The sequence below is a fragment of the Cloeon dipterum genome, chromosome 3 (genome assembly GCF_949628265.1).
Source record: "Cloeon dipterum chromosome 3, ieCloDipt1.1, whole genome shotgun sequence".
In the NCBI taxonomy this organism is placed as follows: Eukaryota; Metazoa; Arthropoda; class Insecta; order Ephemeroptera; family Baetidae; genus Cloeon; species Cloeon dipterum.
The window spans coordinates 18,974,325-18,997,288 of NC_088788.1; the positions used below are offsets into that span (position 1 = coordinate 18,974,325).

Below are 22,964 nucleotides of genomic sequence, written 5' to 3' on the forward strand. Positions count from 1 at the left end.
TTATACCCGCTTTGATCCGATGTATATCTTTGCAATTCAGCGGAGGAAGTTTTTATCCTGAAGTTATTCCAAGTAAATCGCACCGACGCCGGTCCTTGCTTTTGCAGGCCTTTTGCGCAAAGAAGCAGTAGGTACGCGCGTGTGTGCGGACGGCGTGCAAACGAGCGAAAAGAAAACGCAGAGCCATTTGTTTGATAACAAGAAACTTTTCTCATTCTCAAAGGCCGCTGCTCGGGATTTGGAGCAGAAGTGCAGAGCCCTCGCAGAGCTGGTGCGAATGAGCTCGGCGCCGCCGCGAATGCCTAGATTTACTTCAGGCCTCGCTGATTCCACAAAAGCCCAAATTCCGCCAGATGACCCTAATGTTGCTGTCAGCGCGAGTATTAATGCCAGGGAATAGCTAGAAAGTTCAAAATTTCCTTTTTGGAGGCTGTAGCTCACACGGATAATTTACGCTTGTGGTTGAAACCCCCAAAATGCATGAATGATTTTTAAACTTTAAATTTCAAATAACGTTTTGAAATTACTCCTCCAAAAGTGAGATGAAAATTTTCAAATAGAGGCTGGAGTTATCTTTTGAGCTGTGCAATGCTCAGTAAACGGTTGAAAATTTTGTATGTGCAACAGATTTACTATTTGACGTCAAATGATATCGAATCAGAAAATTTTTAAGAAAAGTCGCTTTGGAAAATTCCAAAGATTTATGAATTTTTGTCGATAATAATGAAGATTTGCAAGTTAAAACATTTGATTTTGGTCAAGATTCTCCCAAAAGCAAGATAAACCATTCAAAAAAATTGCAACCCTTATAAAAGGCGGTATTTTTGGCAAAAAATTGCCGTTAAGAAAAAAGTTTAAAAACTGTCCTAAAACCCAGTCGTAATTTTGGTACAAAAATACAGAAAAACGTTTAAAATTCTAAACCCTATTGTACTCAGCAACTGAGTGCACTCAATCGTTTTTCCACAACAGTGAGACAAACCCTCTGCAGATTGCTGCAGTGTTGATTTTTAGTAGCTAAAGTGCTGCTGATGAGGCCTTGGGGGCCGAAACAGCTTCTTTACACGACAAGAGCGTGAGAGATAATTATCCTCTTCGACTTTTTTCACTTGTGCCGCACTTTCCTGATTAAAAAACATATGAACTTTAACCATTTAAAATTTGCAGTTCGTTTAAATCTACCTAGCATGTCTGACAATTTTCCTAATTTTGTGTTTCCTTCGTGTTTTTAATTTTCTATAAATTTTAAAGTCTGCCAAAACTGGAAATCTGAATAAAAAATTTCCGCAACCTCTTTAAATAAAATCAAGCTTGATTCACTAGCTTCAACAGGATTTTTGGTCGTATTTAAAACAGTTAAAACAACGATTTAGCAGTGATGAACTAGAACACGACCGCAGATACTTTAAAAGCATTAATTTTAACTAACCACCAGCAGGCACAGGCCTAATTATCGGAGCGTATGGTGATAAAACAGAGCAGACTCCGCAGAGAATTGCCAAGGCCTGAATGTTTGCTGGAACAACAAAGCACGTTTGGTTGTTTTAATAAATAATGCACCACACACAGCCCGCCGAGCAGATTTCTATTGTGCGGGCCATAGTTAAAACGCGTTTACACCATGCACGTGAGTGAGCCTGCCTGCCGGCCGGGCCTTGAATGCGTGTGCATACAGCATTATAGAGAGCTCTTAGCTCTAATTTGATTAATTCATTCCGTGCGAGGGCGGGTGCATCCGACTGCTCTGTACGCCGCGATCATTCACTGACTCAGCTCCGCGCATCGCCGGCAGCAACAGCAGCAGCAGCGAATTGGCAAACAAACAGACAAACAGTCTGCTGATCAATGAATTATTAATCGGCGCGCCTCTGTGTGTGTGTATGGTCTCTGCCCCCGAAAATGCGAAACTGAACACACATGTGTGCACTCAAGGGCATGATTTCCGGGACTGATTGACTGACTGGCTTGGATATAATTAATTTTGCTCCACTTGGAATTGGATTAATACCATTGATTTGCAAATTGCATTTTCGATCGTAAGCTGCGCTAGTGATCAAATTGTGTGTGCATAAGTGAGCAGGGCAAAGTAAAAATTGCAGCCTGTCTTTCCTGGAGACGTCACATTTATATTATATTGAGTTTTCAATTTGCCCCATTTGAATAGGCCAATTCTGAGAAATTTCGCTTAGAGCACGGTTAAAAATAGCCGTGTTTCATTGGATATTCCCTGTTAACAGGATCAGTAAAAATTGTTTACTCTGTGTTTTGATCTGTTTTAGAGGGAAACAAAAATAAACGGATTGCTCGTGTGGGAGCTGTCGGCGGGATTTTCAATTAAACACCGTGTGGACACGTTTTATTTTTAGATACAAACCAATGTTATCTTTGCCAAACTGATTGAATTGCTATGTGTAAATCCAGCGGCGTCAGCCAGCCTAAAGCCATGTATGTAAGCACGGAATAATGGTTAATTGTTAAATAAAAAAATTTGCATATATATTTAAATCTATTTTGGGCATTAATTTTATTTGAAAGTTTTGTAATCTGCAACGTAAAGGGAGAAAAATATGCACAACGTTGGTTTTTAATGTTTTGATAAAGGAAATTATGAACAAACAAAACAAGGGACAACCAGTAGCCGTTGTTAATTTAGCAGGATTATTTTTAAAAAATGAGGAAAAATAAACACAGATGAAGTTGCATTTAATTTAAACTTTATCATCCCATACGCGTTGAAGGCAATGCAATATTTTCTAGCATTGTGTGTATAATTTACTAGTCACTGAAAATCCAGAATGACTAATTCTTTGCATGTTATATTGTTGTTTACTCTCACATTTTCAACAACATAACAAGCAAGAGAACGTGTCATTTTGTATTTATTAATGTAATTCGTTTTTTAAATTTTATTGAAACCCTGCACTTGGCTTACGCAGTTTCATAAGCACACACTACTACTACAAAATTTCTAACATATCTGTTAAATATTAAACTATATTTATTATTTTACAGCTATTTTTCCTTCCCTAAAAAAATCACGAATCATTCTTTTCCACCACTTTAAGACACGGTCTCCGCACAAGCCGACAATCAGAAAAAGGCTCTCACGGGGAGCCCACTGTGAAACGCCGACGAAATCGATTCGTACGGAAATAAACGCGAGAGATTTGCATTCACGGATTCGCACTCAATTCTGTACTCACCTGTTCAGAGAAGCATGTCGGCCCCTCTCCACACCCAAACACAACGATCCGAGCCGGCCGAGCTGCGACCGACAAGTGAGCCAAAGCAAACACAGCCGGGGTGGCTCGGGGGTGGGCACCCCGGCGAGTCGACACACTCGTCGCGGCTGCGCCAGCGCCATCCACATTGCTGCGTGCCAAGCATCGCGCCCAATTACCACGGCCACCTTTTGACCCGCGCAAATAGCAATTCCTCTCGCCTTTCGGCGCAGCGCGGAAACTCTCAATGCAATAGTTGAGAGGGCAGAATCACCCCTCGGAGTCACGCGCGAGAGATGGCGGACGGGCGGGCGGGCGACAAGTTGGGGGATGGGAGAGTTTGTTTGAGCGGCAGGTATGAATTGAGTTTTGGTAAGTTTGATGATGATTTGCTTTTTTATTTATTTACTGCTTTGTTTTCAAAGCCTTATTAAATTAAGCCTTGCATAATTTTTTTAAGTATTACGGAAATTGATTGAAAGGAAATAAGTGAAAGTCTTCGGTACTTCAATATTAACCACGCATTGGAACGCATTTATTTATTTAGTATTTAATCTCATTATACCACGGTGTTAAAATCTCCCCCAAATGAGGTCAGCCGAGAGCAGTGCAACTAAAATTCATGTCTCACAAAATTCATTCTACAAAACTACCACAAACGCCTTGAAGAGGAATGAATACTGTGCCGCTTAGCAGACTTTCAGTGCAGGTGGCATACGTATCGTTCCACTTTTTCTCGACATGAAAGTCAAATCACGTTTTTGGCTAGGTCATTGCGAGCAGACGGCTGCTGCAATAACCTAAGTGACAACTAAATTGTAATATGCAGCGGTGCACGAGCTCCAGGGTACCACCGCTTCGAAGTATGTTACTCCCGTGAGGAGTGTATAATGAGGTGGACCGGCACTGACTAATAGATTTTGCCACCTTGTTACCCATAAATAAGGTGCAGTTATTTCCTTCATATTTGGTTGCTAATAATTTTCTACAGAAAGCTGTACACTTTAATTTCTCAAAAATCATAAACAAAACTTTCAAAACTTTGTTCCTGAGATACATGGCTTTTTTGATAACTATTGAAGTTGAATTTATCCCGCATATACCCCTCATAGTTTTTTAAAGTTTAAAAGCTTTTTTTCAATGGGAGAAAATAAATTTCTAGGCACTTTGCCTTAAAATCCTCTTGATTGAGAGACAGTTAGCAGCATTCGATGAGTTTAACAAAATTTAGTGATATTAAAGCAGTTTTTCACTCTTTGAAAATGGCTCAAGAAAGGATGAAATTTTAGGTCAGTTGAATAATTGTTGTAAGAGAAAATTTTTGACACCGGACTTACTCGTTTTTTTTTCTTTTCGTTTGCACTTACAGATGAGAGCAGGCGGATATTTTCAACGATCGCTGATCCTTAATTCTCTGCAGCTAATACTGTGGTCTGAATTTTGTTTTGGACGTAAATTACTGCTGACGAGGCCTGAGGGGCCGAAAGTAAAGTTTCAATTTATTAGCCACCTGACAATTCCTTGTTGTTTGCCTAGAGGAGTAGCCATTGTAAAAAAATTCCTAAGTCTGTCAAAGCGATGAATGATTATAAGGTCTTGCGAATTCCATAATTGTTTAAATGAATAACAGAAAATAGATGAATAAAGAAAATAATAACTGGCAATTTGGGATAGTGCGTGAAAGACTTCTTCATCTGAGCTGTAACAATTCCTGTTAAAAAAATACTGAAGGTTAAGAAATAAATAAAATCCATAAGTCTGTAATTAAACCGTTTTTATTTTTTGTAAATTTCGCACACAAAGGAATTAACACGTGTATTAAGCCCCATATACAATATTGGATTGTGTAAATCGGTAAACAGCATTGTTGATTATTTCAGTTATTGTTCCGAGTGATAGTCTATTAGTAGCTAACATTCATAAATTTCCTTTTAGAGTGTTTCGTTTGCTGCGGCTAGAACAACAAACACAAAATAGCTACACGACAGCTCTTATCGCCGGCTTTTATTCCTTTCAATTTTCAGGGAGTGTGTGTGTGTGTATGTGTGGCGAAAACGGAAGATGAGCGAAAACAGAGTAGGTTACACGCACAAATGACAAGCAAGAAGTGCAGTGTGTGTGTGTGAGTGTGTCTCTCAATTATTATTATTATCGTCTCAACATATCACAGGGAGAATAAGCTGGCTAGCGAAAGGAACTCGAGATAGAGAATGAAAAAAACCAACGCGTTGAGAAAAGACGGCGTGTGTTCCTTGTTTCAATAATTTAATTGCGTGTATTTTCAATACCAAGAGCAAAGAGATATGAGAGAGAAGTCAGTATACAAAGTGGCGAGACGAAAATATCGTATTACGCTTAAATATTCTCACAGTGCTTAACACGAAAGCGTTAAAACAGACACAAAAGCATCTAGCAATTCTAACTCTCACATGCGCGTGGAGAAGTGTTTTCCATTTTCCGAGATAATATGTAAAAAAGAGCTTCTCTCGCGTGATTAAATGCATATTATTTTTTTCTTTTCGTGTCGTATTGCGTGTGTGTATGTGTGTGTGTTTCTCTCTCTCATTTTAAGCTTTGTTAAAATAAGTGTGTGAGAGTGATTTTTGTATGATCTGCTTAAGCTCTGACAATTTGTATTCATCTCTGATATGCAGTTTAATCTCTTGGAAAACGTTTTACAGTTGCGGTCAGCTCGGAGCCTCTGCCAAAGTGTTTTCGGAAGCAACCAGCTGCGAGGCCATGATTGATTGATTCGTTCTCGAACAATTATATTTATTTAATTAATCCGTGTAATCAACTCACTCAAAAATTTCCTCTTTTTAGCTTTCGTGGGGTGTGGCAAGGAATTAAATTTGATATTGCGTGGTGTTTTTGATAGACGAGTCAGTCGATATGCACGCCCATACTCAATTCACGTCCAGCCGCGCGCTTCCGCAAATAATTTTGCCATGTCACAGGTCGAAAAGATGAGGCGCGTGCGGCCGGAGAAATCCGCGTGCGAATTGGGTATGCGCGCGGTCCTTACACATTTACATAAGTGAGCAATACGCGCGCGCGCACGCATTACGCAAACACACGACGCAAAAGAGGACTGCTTTGCGTTTCGGCACGACACTGCAACCTTGTTTTTAATTATTTAATTAAAAAATAAATGTTTTTAAAAAATTTACGCAGGAATTAAAAATCTCTGGAAAAGATTTTGATTTAAAGAACTTTCTGATTGTCGTCTCTTCTAAAAAGTAAAACCTAAACTTTCGCTAGATTTTCATTTACACCTATTTCATTGATTTGGTGAAATTTCCATAGCAAAATTATGGAATTTTTCTACCCATTCTACAGTACAATCCGTGGAGTAAAAGCTAATTTGCTACTTTGTTAGTTCCTTAAAATCATCCCACTAATTTTTTCCTATCAAAACTCTAGACATGGAAAATTTTGTCGGTTTGAAACTTTTAATTTCGACTATGTTGAGGAATTATGAAATTCATTAAAAGAAAACCCTAAAGAAGCCTTCAGTATATTTTCTTTTAATTCTGAGAGAGAGAGAGAGAGAGAGAGAGAGAGGGAGGGAGAGAGAGAGAGAGAGAGAGAGAGAGAGAGAGAGAGAGAGAGAAACTATTCTTATTTTAATTTTAGCCAATTAATAATTTTGGTATTTTGATTAAATTATTTCCAATTCATCAGTACTAAAATCTCTGCATTAAAGCAAAAAATAATCTGCTAAATAGGAACGAAAATTTATTAAGGTCATTGTGAGTGTCCTGTATCAAAACGCGAGACAGTCCTCAAATCCATTTCGCTAATTTAAAGCTATTAGTTGGAGCTGCGACAAAGATCCATATTATTACAAAGTCAATATTTTATGATAATAATTAATATTTTTTCCCATATTACAATAAGTTTTGAGCACTGACCTACTTAGGCGACTAAGTACACATTGTAGATTCACTGATATCTCATTGTTTTAAATTGCCGCGGCTCGCGCGCACCAAAAAAGAGTATACATTCAATACAGTACAACAATCATGATACCATTAAAGTGTGTGTGTGTGTGTGATGTGTCGTGTGTATTAATTAACAAATTAACGATAAAATATCTCGCAAATGGACTACCACGCTAAATCATTATTACTTTTGTTTTAAATCTCCAGCGATCCGGTTGCTTTAAATGTGGAGTAAGTATTTTTCTCGTCAATGCTATATTTTAAATCTAACGTTCGAAGACATCGCTCTCGTGAAACACGGAAAATTCCTACTTATTTCACTCCTGATAAAGTGTTCACAGTGTAAAGTATTACGTTCTACGCGCTACTAGTTTATTAATGTTAAACCCACGTAACTAGCTTTTACAATTATTATTATAGTGATTAATTATTACAGCCTCGGTATTTAGACACTCATAGTTTAAAAAACATGTGCAGTACGATTGCATTGTATTGATATTTAATATGTAGTAACCTAGTAACAGGTGTTAGCATGCGCGAGAGAGTTTTTAGACTGAATATTCGTTAAGCGGACGTAGGCTGCAATGACCCTCGGCCGAAATTCGACACGTTAGTTAATTTTTATAAAATCTGCGCGTGTTTAGATTTGATTCTTTTAGAGGAAAGCAAGTGTTCAAGTGCCGAGTTCGGCTTTAATTCGCGTGTGTTTTAAAATTTCTGTCTGGTTTAGTGTGTTCTGGATTGTTTCGACGCTGCGTTTACTCTGCGATTTTGATTCATGTTTGTCTAGCTTGCGGCTAAATTCGAACGGAAACGTAGGGGGTACATCATCATCTTTGCTACAAGCTAGGTTTGTTTGTTCCCTCGGAATTGAGCTAAATTTTGCTAAAATCGCTAGCGGAGAGCGAGAGAAGCACTAAAATTGGCCACGTACTCTGTTACTTCTACTATGTCAACGAATTTTAGCACCATCAGTTTGCTGGCCAATCGACCAAATTTCGACCAGAATCATTTGCAAGCCCGCCCGGTGAGTGTCACAAAATTGGTAAGTTACACAAGCAGTGGAGTGATTATTACATATATGTATATTTGAATTATTTGTTAAATGGCCGGTTTGGTCTACGGGTGCGTGCCTCACACGTTTAAAATTTCAGCTAAAACACCGCCTCGCTCGAGGGGTGAGGTATATAATTTTATCCAACACGTTTTAGTAGAGAAAAAGAGGAGGTAACCAGTTTTGATTAAATTATCATCCAAGCATCAAAGTTTGAGCTATCTCGTTTCAGGGACATTAATGATTATGCTTTCTTCACGAGCCGCTGCTGTTGCACAACTCACCCTCGATTTCCCCATTGCCAGCTTCTGAATTTCGACCATTCAAATTAATTTTAGAGAGGCCAGGAACGCAATCATTTTTTAGACCCTCGCTCATTTCTCAAATAAAAAGGAATCCCGCATCCCTTCCGAAATTAAAAGAATTTGTTTATGTCAGACCTGTCGATTTTCATGAAATTAGAAGAAAATGACCAATGAAAAATTTATATTTAGCACAATTAAGTAGGATATGAGGTCTTGAGGGGATTTCAGTGTTAATTAATAAAAAAAATGAGTATCTTTAGTTCAATCATCGTGAAATTTGGTATGCCGAATATCATTGACGAGACGAATCGATTGACTTGTAATTTTTGTACGACATTTTCTATGTTTGCTAAGAAAAAGGCTGGTGACTTAATTGCGAACGGAATGATCTATTTTCCAAAAATTTGCTTTCGGTAATTTTTAAAGTTACTGGATTTTTCACCATCCGACACACACAAATTAACAAATAAGTGTATATTTTTGTTATATTAACATATAATTTAATATTTACTGTCTACAAAACTTGCCACAATGAAAATTTCAGATGTGAAACCAAGCAAATTTGACCAGTTTTTTAACTATCTCTAAGTTTCTAAATTGTTTATTAAGCTATATAACATTTTAATGGCACAAAATGACCTCAATGTAAAAAATAAGTGGTTTTCAGAGGGTAAAAAAGACCCACCAATCGATTAATCCTGTCAAGAAGAATCTATCTACCAAAATCATCGTGATTGAACCAAACTTGTATTTTTAAACTGATATTTTGCAAAAATAAATCCAGTCTGCAACTCAGAAAATAAAAATAAAAATGAGACTATAGTGGTTTATGTTTACATCACAAAAGTGTCCACGTTTGAGTCAAAATAATATATGCATGGGGCGAAAAGACCGGGGATTTCCTTGTAAATGATATCAAGCGCAAAACTTTGATTTTAAATTTGAGAGAAGTCGTTTGATTCGAATTATTTATGACAAAGCTGCGGTGCAAAGTGTAAAATTTTCAAACGCTGCGTGAGTTGTGCAAGCGGCAAAATTGGTGCTAAACACACTTTACGATTAAATACAAATATCGTCGATTATTGTTGCTAAAGCCATCCATGGCGTCGAAACGATTAATTTGCTAGCAGATACTTTTCGAGACGATGAGTGCCAATTAATTGTTAACTCGCCTTACAAACTACGACAGTTGATTGGAAACAAACACAACGTCACGCTATACCTTGTCCTCTGACCGACAGACGAAAAAGCGACACTTTCAACATTATTAGGACACAAAAATTTAAGTGGCAGACGCTGACGTACACATTACTTTTAATTGGGTTGTCGTTTCTTTTTGTAACGCCGAAGGAGAAATTTTCTTCGTATTCGATCTAAGCGGCACAGCCTAAAATCTAACACATTGATTTTATGTTTTCATACCCTAGAGAGCTAAATGACTCGCCCGCGGCGGCGCCAAACTCGGGGCGCCGCGCTAAAACTCTAGTGAATACACTTTGGATATAACATGTATAAGTATAATAATTACAATAATCCAGAGATTGTCGAACAATGTTCATCGTGTAAACATAGTATCACAACGTACACAATTATATGTATTACTTATTTTTTGCCTTCAGCACGTTCGTCCGTAAGAAAAAAGTCGAGTGTGTATGCGTGCTAAATGGGAGGTGGAACCGCGTTTAAGGCCGGAACGGACTTTCCAAAGGTGCCAAGCTCGAAGTGCGTCGAGTTTGCCAGACACGGTGGCGCCCCGCCGGTCGGATTGCAAATTCACATGATTTTGAGCAATTTTCAAAGTACCTATCATATACTGATCCATACGCATTTTCGCCACCGTCGCCGATTCGGGCAAACGACCATTTTGATTTTGCCTCATCGTTTTCTCAAAAAAACGCGTCCGTCCGTGCCTCAAGCCGCCAGGGTTCACCTCCTTTAAAACTCTTCTGAAAAGACGCCGCGCGATCTGCGGGCAAACGAGAGCACAAGCCAGGAGTCATTCCCCAAACTCTTTCCGCACGCGGGGTTGAGTACAAAGCTTAGAAAACGCCGAAGGAAAAGTATAATATTTAGGAAGGTGGTGTGTGACACTTTTTTGTTTGCTCGCTCCAATGCAGAGAGGCTACCCTTGGACCACTAACCGGTTTCGCACACCTCTACCACGAAGACGACAAGAATAGCGTTTAAACATTCAAATAGTATTAATCATTATTTTGTCCATTAGTAAGTATTTTATGCAATACGATTGATTGATTGTGCTGTTTGTAATTTTAGTTGATATTGGGCAATTGATATAATTAGTTAGCCAAGGAGCAGAGGCGAGAATTAGCACACACGGCCCCGTCGGGTATAGGAGAGTATAGTAGAGCGTACAATTAATGATCCTACGCCATCGTAATCACTTAGTCGATTAGTTAGCATTATTATCCACCATGTTTCGAGTCGCCCGGCAAAGGGACGCTCAAAGAAAGACTTATATTCTTGAAAACAACAAGCCGACCATTCCCTCCCTCCCTCCACACTTGCAGGGAGTTTAGTTTGAAAGAGTGTGCCCAGCACAACATATATAAGAGAGTACATATTTGTGTGTGTGTGTATGTGTCTACTGCGAAATGCGTTTATTCTACTTAATGTTCATGCGGCGCACAGTGTGTACTTTACATTTTCAAGTTTCCTCTGTCGCAGACAGACTCCTGTATAAACAATGACATCGATGCGGTTGACTTGTGAGTCGGAAAATTTTACAAATAATGCGCCTCATCTCAGTTTTCGCAACAGAAACGCGGGACTAAGAGAGAGGGAGCGCGCCTGAAAACCACTGGAATCCAACTGGCAAATTAGCACCACAGAATCGCAATACAGATCTAAAACGAGAGTGCGCACGCATCTGGTATAAAAATGTAAAAACCTGTGAGGTTGAGCGAATTTTAGGTTGCAAAAGTATCAAATTGTTTTTCTTTCTCAAGTTGTTGCGATGGTGCGATTTTCAAGCGTCCTCCTACATATCCAAAATGAAAGAAAACAAAAACAAAGATCTTAACAAAGTGAGCACAGCGTAGTCTTAAGAATTGTGTGGCGGCAGTTTTCAATCATCAATTCTCAATCGCGAAACACAATCGATTCGAACATAAATCTATGGCAAGCAGTGTGAACTGTCAGCAAAACGAATTAACTGTCAAACTGGCTAAAATTCGTCTTCGCTAAAATTGCGTCTGGCTTTTCGAAAGCATTTAATATTCTCCGGGATCAGCAATCGCCCTCACTTTCATAAAACTACCATATTATTGGCAACATCGAGACTCAGGATCCATTCATTAGACACAGAGTTAGCTCGTTCTAGTTTGTCCGACAGGCTCGCGGAATATTCGCAGTGTGTTCACTTTAAAAAAGCTGGAAATCAATTATTAAGATAAAAGCACCGGCGGAAGGGAGTCTCTTAATGGCATGACAATCGATGAAAATAGCATAGTATATCACAGAGAGAATTAGGAGCCCTAGCTAGAGGTGGGATACAGTTTCAGTTATTCAGCTTCAAAATATGTATGAGTAGCGCGATGCGTGAGGCGAATTGCACGCCGGGAGGCATGCGATTCACCCAAATAAAGCTGCACAATGACTAATTCACATTAAATTATTATTGTTGTTGTTTGAGAGACAAGATAAAAAGGAGCGCGACGATGCCCCCGGTTTCACACGTTGTTTCCTTGCGTTACATTGACCATCAAAATCTGTATTCAACAACAAGATAATTTTTCTTCTTCAAAAAACGACCATAATAGACTCTAAAAATTCAAGCGCGAGAAGAAAGACCGAGTGCGTGGGTGTGTGTGATTGCTGCGCGGTTGTCGAATCGATCAGGAAGATTTTCTTTGGAAAATTTCTCTCCTTTTCCATCAAAGTTTTCGTTTTTTTGTTTGTGTGTGATTTTAAGGGCTTGATCTGCAGATGCCACTACCAGTCGACTATTTTGCGATATTACTCTCTACAATGTCAGTCAAATAAACAGTCCTCTAGTGTGTAAATCTTGTACAAAGAGTAAAGTACGATGCTTTGGGTCCCTTTTGCTTCGTTTGGCTTCTCTACTTGCTCTCTGACGACGGCGACAAAACGCCCTCCTGCTGCTGCTGCTGTTCCTGGGCACCCAAAATCGTACAAGTCAGCGTGGCCCACAGAGCGGTGCGGGCACCTCGGATCCCCACAAACAGCTGCCTGATGCTGATCACCAGGGCCTCTAATTCTAAAGGGGCAAAACAATATTATTTACAATTTGCGAGACAAGCAAAGGATTTTCAATTGAATTTAGTTTCACTTAAAACTTATAGGCAAATATACAGTTATAGTATTAAATTTTTTTTCAGGCTTGCTTGAACTTTAGTCTGATATTTTATTAAAAAACAAATTTAAGAAGATGATTTATGTCACAGGTCTGAGGATAAAATTGGCATGAGGTTAAGCCAACTCAATGAAATTTAAACCAAATATCAGTTGTACCAATAGATTGCGTCATATAATTTCGTCACAAGCATTTGGAAAACGCATTTTCATGCTAATTTTTTTGACTGTTAAAATTAACGTTTCACCAAACTAAAAGCAAGGCTAACTTAATATAACTTACTCTCCTCAAGCTTGTTTTCGTCAATCAGGGTGGCGGCGGCTGGTCCCTTAAAGACGAGCAGGTTGTGGTTGGCCTTATGGGTCTCGACTTCAGCCCTGCGCGCGTCCTCCACTTTGTGGATAGCATCTTTCCAGTGCGATATGGCGAGGTGCACAGTCAGCGGAACTTTGTACATCCCGAGGTTTTCCATCTTGCCAATCAAAGTCAGCACCTGATCAAAAATTACAAATATACATTTTAAACTGCATCCTAAGCATTAATTTTGATTTAGATACTTGAAAATATTTTTTAAAATATTTTTTACGACCGAATTTTGTCTTATCTAATTATAGAAAAAATAGCATTAAATAAATTCCTCATTAATCCTATGCCTCATCTATAGAGCATTATATTGGAAATGAATTTGAACTGACCCTGCAGTGCTCGCGGATGTTGTCGATGATGAGCCTGTCGACCCTGGTGGGGTTGGGTGGCAGTTTTGGCACCGGCAGGGTGTTGGCTGAGCTCCAGTGGCGGCCGGGTAAGCTGGACGCCAACTTGGCCTCGGTCTGCTTGCGCTCCTTCTCAAACTGGCGGAACTGCTCGTAGCACACCTCGAGGTGCGCGTGCAGCTTCTGCGAGCTGCACATCTTGCGCTGCGCCCGGGCCAGTGCCACGATCGGCATCTGCGGGTGGTAGCAGGAGCCGGGGAACTGCACCATGGTTGAACCCGGTGCTGACCAGCACGGCGGAGGCATGCACCGGTTCCTCGCTGCCGCCGCCGCGGACATCAGCATCGACTGCTGTTGCTGCTGTTGTTGTTGTTGCTGCTGCTGATGCTGCTGTTGCTGCTGGCTCGGCTTGGCCGAAATCATCAGACGTTGCAAGGCGGCTGTTTCGTCACTCTGCTCGAAATGCTGAAAATAAGGATAAATGCATTCAGTTTTTGACGATAAAGGAGACACATGAGAATTGTGTCAAGCAGGAAAATAATCCTTTCTCATTATTGAATAATGGCACCTCTGAATAAAATTTACTTTAGGTGTAACCCTATTGCATGAAAAATGAATGTTTAATAATGATTAAAATTCATCAGAATGATTTTGGGAATACGTACGCGCTCACAAGACATGCCTGCAAGTTGTGATAGAAACAAACTAGTTTGTCGCAGAGCACATATAACATATTACAAGGAAAATTATACTATCAATATCAAGGCACACAACTTCATTGTTATTTTAAGTTAAATAATATTATTCAGAGAGAAAAAGGAAAAATGTTGTTTCGTTTTAAATATAATTTTCTGTTTGGGGAAGCCTGCCTTGGCGGTTCTGTTATGCCAGAACTTCTTGGGAATAAATAATATTGTTTGTCAATGAGAATTAATTTTTATGTTTAATAATAGAAAATTAGGAGCGGATTGAAAAAGCTGTTGGAATAATGACCGAAAAATATAACTTTTCAATCTTCACACAAATAAAACAACTATTTTATTTAAAAATGTATGATCAGCCAGCATTATGTTAGCTATATCCTATATCAAATTCAAAGTTTTAGATTGAACTAGTTAAAAAATCACAACCATGCATGGACTATGTGAGCAGTTGGAATTTGTTTACTGTCAGCCTCTAGTTTCCTGGGAAGGCGAAATGCTAGGAACTGGGAAACCTTGTGCTTTTATCACATTTCTAATGTGCAGAGAACCATTGACCACACCACGATATATTATAAAAGCTACATTTTTCTCTATTCTATTCTCTCCTTTTGTACACACGCAGCCGCGTGTTACATGCAGGTAGTCGGCCACTGTTCACTATTGGATCTGCTTTTTGGTCAAAACTTCTGTTGGTGGGATCAAGGCTTAGGGATGTTGGTATTTTATGATTCAGCAGTATCTTCTAGCATATTTACTAGCAATCACTATTATAGGCAACTGGTGAATTAGCTTACAAATATTTCAATTTTGAGAAATTTTTCAGAACGCATTTTTGCGCCCCCTTTTTGATAGAAGCTTTGTAAAATTTCAAGCGCAAATAAGGGAAAATTTTAACACGTGTAGAGTTATTTTTCTGACGAAGTAGGGAAAGAAGTATATGTTACGATCCTCTCCCAATACACAAAGGGAAAAGGATATCAATAGGAATTCCTTAGCATTGAAGGGTGTATAGGTTTGAGCAGGTAGACGGGAGCAGCAGTGGGGGAGGGTTATTCAGATTATAAAACTACCTGCTCTCGCTGTTCGCGAACTTCAGTAGGTATTAGTATTTCTAATCGAAAGCATGTTACAGGAGATGCTCTGAACAGTCACGAACTTCGCCTCAAACCCTCATCTCTCGGAAGATGGCGGGCGCCCTTAATTGCGGTAATAGCCCATCGTTCTTCGGAGCCCATGGGTGTCGACGTCGACCCTGACGCGACAGACTCGACTACAAAGATCCGCCATTGGATATCACGTTCGCTATACACGTACTGGACGGAGAAACAATCACCCAATTCAGTGTTAGTGCGGTGTTTCTCGAATATTTAGCTTTCCGTAAAACACAAAGTAAAGTGGTTCCTAGTGAACATCCCCGTGCCGAGTCCCTCCCTTACGCTCATCCACGGCGGCGCCCACGATGACCACCAGCAGCACGACACGACAACCTAGGTAGGGATTTTCAAAATAGGTTTACATTGGTGCTTGTTTTTCCTCTACGACTTGTCCATAGAAAACGTGCTGCCCGCAAATGACCGCGTGATCTCGTCGACCTTCAGGACACCCAGGTCAAGTACCAGAAGTACTGACTGGTTCAAGATCGCGTTTTTCCACAAGCTAAATGATCAAGGAGCTGCGAAAGTTACTCGACTTTCCGGCAAGTCGCTTCTTTTGGGCCGATCCCCTAACTGTTGAATTCATTCTTTAATTTGACTAATTTTCCAGCAGCAACTCGCTTTTTGACGAGATTTTCGGAAGATTGGGACTCACGTGGGCCCACAATTTAAAGATCACGTTGGTTAACGAGATCAGGAAATTAGTCATTAATCGCATTCGATTTATTTGCTGTCAACCCCACGAGATAGCTACTCCAGAAAACCTTTTGGGACAAGATTTTCACACATAACGAATTAATTCAAATATTTATAGTGCTGCTGATTTACCCTGGGCGTATCAGTTGCCCAAATCTTTCAACACCAAACTCCGCACTTTCAGGACCACCTTGAAAATGAGGTGTCTCTGTATCGGGTGCAATCTTGTCAACCACAATTTCTCAGTCATTACAATGGTGGTCGACACCTGCACATTGGAATACCCCGTGTTTTTCTGCCTGTCTCCGGCGATCCACAAATTCAACAGATTTGCAATAAATGATTATTTGCGTCTCAAAAATACTAGTTTGCATATTTAACTCTTTCGGTGATTGCAGTTGTTAGCTTTAGGTAATTTAATGTTTAGTTTTGAGCTATAAGTTTTGTGCATGCTTCATTCAAAGCCATGGTGGTGGGGATTTTCATCTTTGAGAAGATATTGTGCGAAACAAAATATATGTTTCATGATAATAGTCTCCCGTCTTTAATTTAATTGGCAGCAAACCAAAAACTAACGACTTAATTAAAAAAAAAAATGTTGTCCAGTACAGAACGACACACATTGATAAATTTTTGTTTAGAGTATTTCATTAATTGTGAATTAATTAAGGAGTTTTATCTAACCCAAAATTAGCGTTAGTTGTTTGTCTTTGAAGCAACAACGTGATGAAACTTTGAAGCCATTAATTTACTTTTCTGGATATATATTGAGGAATTTCTCATTTTATGAATTCATTTTATTCTCTCTATTTAAAATCCAAAATATCGTGACGTTTTAACAATTATTGTTTCGCGAAACAGTACTGCTGATGAGGCTTTGTGTGCCAAAACATTTTTTCTGAACAAAAATTAAATATACGGTAGGAAAGTGGTTAATGTTGGTAATTTTGTAGCCCTTTGTGCATGTGTTTTTTATTTCAAATAAACCAGCGTAATCATCTACTTCACTTCTTTATCCTCTTTAGATTATTAATCCTTGCCCTTTACCCTTTTCATCACCCATTTAAATATAAATCCTATAAGAAGGGAATAAAGATTGCTTTCTAACCAATTAAAATAAATTAGACTGGTGTGCCTTACCTTTTTGTAGGAGAGAAGGTGGTGGTGGTGTTGCTGCTGCTGGCTGCGAGCATGGGCGTAAGGGTTGGTTCGGAGGCCATTGTCTGGTGGCAACTGGATTTGGATGGGCTGCTGTCCAAGCGGGGCCTGCTTCATCTGGGCGTGAGGGTGGTGCAGCATGCCGCTCGAGTAGGGCACAGACTTCTGCTCCCTCATCACGTTTGGCGGCGGCACCGAGGTGTTCATGGTGGCCGGCGGGGGCAAGTCCTGCGGCAACGCAGTAAGCAAGTCCAGAATGGTGGGCGGGTGCTCGGGCTGCGCCTCAGCCAGCGCCTGGTAGTAGCTAAGCAGGTCATCCTGGCTCGGCAGCGATGGACTTAAGGGCATGTCCTACAGTTGCAAATGATATTATAATTTTTAATTAATATTAGGTTCTTGTGAATTCAAATCCAAATGTTCTTTCCTATCCGTTTGGCACTATGTTAACTAAGCCAAATTTTGCTTAGACAAGTAAGTGTATTCAAAAGTTGTTCTAGAGAAATTGCCTTTTTTATAAGCAACACGGCTACACGTTTTTGTAAATTTTAACTCAAGACGTCCATGTGAAAATCAATTGGAAGGTGTTAACGAGTTTCTCTGATCAAAGATATTCTTTTGATCCAAATTTGAGCTATATAGTCAATGCAAATCAATGAAAAAACTGCAAGTAGCAGCAGGGTCCAGATTCGTGCGACGCGCAGATATGGCGTGCGGTGAGTATGGCGCGAAAAAATTGTCACGTGAAAATGCGCGAAAAGAAACAAGTTTTCGTCAACATTGTGACATATTTTGCATTTCTTGTGCTAATTGTGTCTTTTGGATCGTAAAAACAAACTCTTGACATTCGTACGGCAATCCAAAGAGAGCTTTTTGTTTCCCACATTCAAACGCCATCTTGGATCTGGAAACCAATTTTACCGCACATCTGGACCCCGCTGGCAGGTAGTATTGTTAAAAACGTTTTGAACAGGATATAAATTTAACTGATTATTGCTTAAGCTAATCGCTAGATAAAAACAAAATTCTATGTTAATGGAATAATTTGGATTTCATTAGAGAGCGAATAATAGATCAATTTGTGTTTCCATTTTCCCCAAAGATATATGCTTGTTTCAATCGTTAACGGTAAACTAAAATGAAAACAATCAAAATTTTATTCAGATTTTAATTTTAAAACTATGCAGGACAAAAAATGTCTTGCATAAACACAAAATATTTAAAATATGCAATTTTTTCAGTCGTGTTTGTGTAGGCTAAAGTAAATTGTGAAAAATAATAAAAAAAAAAACCAGAGAAGAAAAAGTGATGTGTTAAATGCGAAAATTTTCCGCTTAATATCTGACCTCAATCACATTGTTGTTGGACCAGATGCTATTATTGTTGTTGGTGGGCCAAGCGTCGTTGTTGTTGGTGTTGTTGAGCCAGAGGTTTCCGAGCCGTCTCGGATCGTCGTCCTCGTCCAAAAGGGCCAGGGCGGCGGCGATGTGCTGGCTCTCGTCCAGCCCATCTCTCAGTGGACGCTCCATCTGACACACGTGATTATGTAAATTTATTCATTGAAATGCACATTGTATACACTCGTAACACACACACACACACACACACACACACACACACACACCTTAGAGGAGTAGTTGGGGACATGTTGCTGCAGCGAGCGCAGCTGCATCGAAGGATAGCCGGACTCACACAGGTCGCTGGACACGCCACATGTCGGTGGCTCACTTTTCTGAAAAAAAGAATAAAAAACGTTTATAACATTATGATATAATAAAGATCAACCTACGCGTTTCACAACAACTATGAGTTTAATTTTCTCTATAACAGATTTTGTTATCTGCTCAGAATTGAGACTGTAAAGCGATTCTGTTATAGGAGGAGCAAATTGTCTTTGGTGTCAACTGCACGATAAGGCACAAACACCACCCCTGATGAGTAAACACACGACAAACGAGTGGTCTACGTGTTAAACTAGCTGTTGAATATTTTCCCATCCCCACCCCTTGATCAGTTGCTGGCTGCGGCCGCACCACTACACTAGACAACTATGAAAAATTTCATGGAACACAAGACAGCGGCGGAAATTTCTTTCCATGTCGCTGGCCGGCGCACAAGGCAATCGGCGATCGTTTTGACGGCGGTAAGGTGCACTTGAAATTGTACGCGAGGCTATGTGCACAGCTGGCCCGTGCGGCAGCCAACGACCGGATTACGGCCGCGACGCTTCTGCGCGAACACACGGCCCGTAACTTTTCCCTAATTTGCAACAGATGCGTAAATGGCGTGAAACATCTTCAAGCCAAGCACAATTTCTTGCCAAATTACCTTCAACTTCTTTACATACAATTTAAAAATTAGATCAACAGATAATTATTGCCATTGAGGTTTTTTCCTATTTTTGGAAGTTATTATCACAGTTCCTTATAATTTATAAATTTAATGATTAAAAGGAATGTTAAATTGAGTAAAGAAAAGGGGATGGTGCTAATTTATTATTCATCAAAATTTTAAAACGAATAAACTTATGCTCGCGTAAAAAAGGTCCTACAAATATATTTATATATTTAACATATATTATCGTCATAATAATCGAGATAAGATTTTGTTTATTAAATTTCCATCCAAAAACAAAATCTTTAAGTGGATTTGCAACCCCAAAATTTGCATAAATGCGAATTTGAGTGTCAGTGGGCCAAAAAGCTGTTGCAGCCGCATTTCCAACGAGCAGCCCCTCGCACCCCGTGCCCTGACGGACGGCGGAACAGGTGTCCGGGGGCTGCGGCCTGCGCCTCGGCGGCCGTCGTCGGTCGTCGCGGTGCGCGGCCACCGTCCAGCAGAGTTGCCTGGCGGACCCGAGCGGCGAGGCAGGAGCCGCGGTGGGCCCGGGGGTCGTGCAGGGCCGCCTACCTTGGGCGACGGAGGGCCGAGCAGGGTGTTGGAAACGAAGTCGAGTCGCACGGCGGCCTCCATGCATCGTCGCAGCCGCCCAGCCCACACCCACGATTTGGCTGGTGCTGCTGGTGCTCTTCTCGCTCGCTCTCTCGCCTCGCCTGCCGAGCTGAACGAAACGAACGGAGAACGCCCCCGACCCGACCGCGCACCAAGGAGGTCCCCTGGGGTGGGGGTGCACCGGCCGGAGAGGGGAGCTCCTCGGCCCGCCGCTCCAGTTGCGTTGCGCCACTTCGGTTCACGCCGCGAAAAGCCACACAGCCGATATTTAAAAATGAGCGAAATATTTCATAAAATCAGCGCAAAAAGCTTTGTCTCGGTCTGCAGACTTGTTTACGAAATTTCGTCGACGAGTTTGGAATTTCTAAAGCTTTAAATAAATAAAGCGCTGGGGTTTTTAAGCAACAAAAGTTTGATAAAGATTCGCAAAAGAGCTGTCCTCTTAGTTGTCAGTTGTTAAATAATAGAAAAATAGATGAACAAATAATATTAAATATAATTTTGATACTTCGATTGAATAAAAATCAAACAATGTTAAAAAATGAACTGACTGTGTTGTTGGAAGGAAATAGGGATTATTTTAATTTTTTTAATTCAGTAAATTTTGGCTATAATTATACCCTCCTGTTATGTTTTGTTTAAAATTAAAAATTATATTTGAAATTAGCACTTCGGTTTGAATTTTTTTAAATTTTGTTTAACTTCAATAAAAGTATATGATTTACCAGCTACCTTCAGTCGGTTTCCTGAACAAGTAGGTGACGTCTTTGTAACGTTCCGCTAAAGCTAATTTGTTACTCAGGTTTCAATTCTTTCCAATTTTGTGCGCTATCGGATGCTAACAGTGATGTACTGTAAAATGTACGTATGAGTAACATAGACATAAAAGTTAAAGTTGTCGGTTTTAAAATTTTAAGGTATTTTCTATCAATCCAAAATAATTCAAAGGATATTTGTATGGTAGTGCGTTAATTTAATAACTTTACACGGCAACGGAGAGGTAACAAGTGCATGACAAGTGTAGCTTTTGCAGCTTTATTAATTTAGAAAAAATAAAAATATGCGTATAGACAAAAATAGTTTACATTAAAAAATAATAATTGTAATGTAATATTCATTAATATAAAATTAAATTAAATATCACAAAATAAGTAATTTATTTCGAATCAAGAGTTTATGTTATTTAATTGTTAATAAAGGAATTAAATATTTTAATATTCCCGTATAGACGCTGGAAACGCGTATTAAAGTCGAGATTTTTGCAATCTTCCAACAATCCAAAAGTAGACACAGGTTTGCATCGCAGGTTGGACAAACCAAAGTCGTCAAAAAGTGGAAAGACTGGATGAACAGTGATTTTCAGCTACGCGCAATTATAATTTAAAAATATTATAAAGTCTGAGGAAAAGAGCTTATATACTAGTACACAGTATGGTTGGAATTATTTCTTGTTTCGATCATTTGTTATTAATTTAGAATTGAGAGTAAATGATCAATAATAATTGTTTTGATTAAAATTGCATTTCATGCCTTGCTTATGTCAAAAACAAAACAGGACCTGGACATTACTCTTATTTTGTGTTGCGATCGACTTGCAACTCGCAGCAAACTGTTTTTCTCGGGGAAACGGTTTTTGAAATCGTACTGAGAAAAATGCACAAGCTGCCATCCAACCTTCTTTCAGTGCGAGTTAACAAGAAATTAGAATTAGCTGGAACTATGGTGTTCTCTGATTCTCTGGTAATCGGGTTTGGTGGGCCATACAGCTGAGTGTGGCGACAGCAACGCTTGTCTGCCCAATCGCAAGCGACAATTTTCGAGCCAACATGTTGGAATTAGCAGGTGCCGTGGGCATTGGTGGCAAAGGCAGACAGCGTGTCGCCTGCCAACAGCCTGCATCAGACACAAATTGCGATTCTAGGATTTTTGTTTTCCTGGTAGACGCCAAAAAGGAATAAAAGGCAAAACGTGTAAAAATTTCCAAAACACTCAAAAGGAAATCTAGACAACCGAAATGATAAAAAATTGCAGATTATGCAATATAAAAATCGTATAAAATTCGGATTAATCCTTTTAAATATTGGTACCCTCACATTGAAGACATTTTTTTGACCGAGATAGATATTATACAGAGTCATTAGGAGTTAATAATGACACAAATTATAATTACCCATGTGAAGCTGGGATAGTTGGTCCACTGCTGGTGTTGCATCATCGTTGTAGCGTGCATGAAAATTAGAGTAATTCCAGATTAAAATTGCAGCCACTAATTAACGCAGCGCTCAGCGCAGTCAAAGGGTCTACTGCACAACGTATAGAAAAATTATGAAGAGTCTGTGTGGAAGTTAGAGGGCCGCCTGTGTCCACTGTAGAGATTGAGGGACAGCGATAGCAGACGAGACGGGCAGAACAAGTGCAAAGACTGATATAGGAGAGCTCTGCGGACGAGGGTGTGTGTCTGCAGACTGCTGGTGCCGTTGTCTCGTCAATGCTGGTGACTGTTGACTGACTGATGCCAGTCCCTTGACTTCATGTGTCGCGAGTGTGGATCCATTCCATTTCCCGCCCCCTCACTCCTCCTCTCCCGATTTTTATGAGAGAGCCAGACAGAGGCTTGCCGGGTTTGCTGGTATGTATTGTGTCTAGGAATCGAGGAATTTTATCGGGTCAAGGAGCTGAAGGGGAAACACGAGAGTTCCGCGAAATATGTTTTTAATGCTCTGCCTGCCTATT

At 39.9% G+C, this 22,964-nt stretch overlaps 3 protein-coding genes across 4 annotated transcripts in view; 1 reads left to right on the top strand and 2 right to left on the bottom strand.

Moving 5' to 3' along the window:
- The window catches only part of LOC135940777 (uncharacterized), an 86,686-nt gene extending 83,386 nt beyond the window's left edge, over positions 1-3,300 (bottom strand). Inside the window, exon 1 of the mRNA XM_065485828.1 lies at positions 3,204-3,300. The gene's annotated coding sequence lies outside the window, so the exon portion shown is untranslated. The remainder of the gene's footprint in view (positions 1-3,203) is intronic.
- Secp43 (tRNA Selenocysteine associated protein) overlaps positions 1-22,964 on the top strand; it is a 197,258-nt gene that overhangs the window by 160,294 nt on the left and 14,000 nt on the right. The gene's annotated exons all lie outside the window — the stretch shown is intronic.
- LOC135938488 (probable basic-leucine zipper transcription factor N) lies at positions 4,981-22,700 on the bottom strand. Of its 2 annotated transcripts, none has more exons than XM_065482141.1 (7): positions 22,402-22,700; positions 18,904-19,011; positions 18,626-18,808; positions 17,265-17,633; positions 13,553-14,035; positions 13,140-13,350; positions 4,981-12,761 (listed from the first exon to the last, which is right to left on the bottom strand). In XM_065482141.1, the coding sequence occupies exons 1-7, from the start codon at positions 22,459-22,461 to the stop codon at positions 12,604-12,606; spliced, it is 1,572 nt and encodes a 523-aa protein (XP_065338213.1). In that variant the 5' UTR covers positions 22,462-22,700; the 3' UTR covers positions 4,981-12,603. The 2 variants fall into 2 exon arrangements, with proteins under 2 accessions (XP_065338213.1, XP_065338212.1); XM_065482140.1 differs by lacking the exon at positions 22,402-22,700 and adding an exon at positions 20,190-20,363.

Bases quoted from the DNA above. Each gene is read 5' to 3' on its own strand.
- LOC135938488 (XM_065482140.1), bottom strand. From the start codon at position 20,252: ATGGAGGCCGCCGTGCGACTCGACTTCGTTTCCAACACCCTGCTCGGC. The intron at 19,012-20,189 runs GTAGGCGGCCCT...TCTTTTTTTCAG, and splicing joins TCGGCCCTCCGTCGCCCAAG to AAAAGTGAGCCACCGACATG. The intron at 18,809-18,903 runs GTGTGTGTGTGT...CACGTGTGTCAG, and splicing joins TCCCCAACTACTCCTCTAAG to ATGGAGCGTCCACTGAGAGA.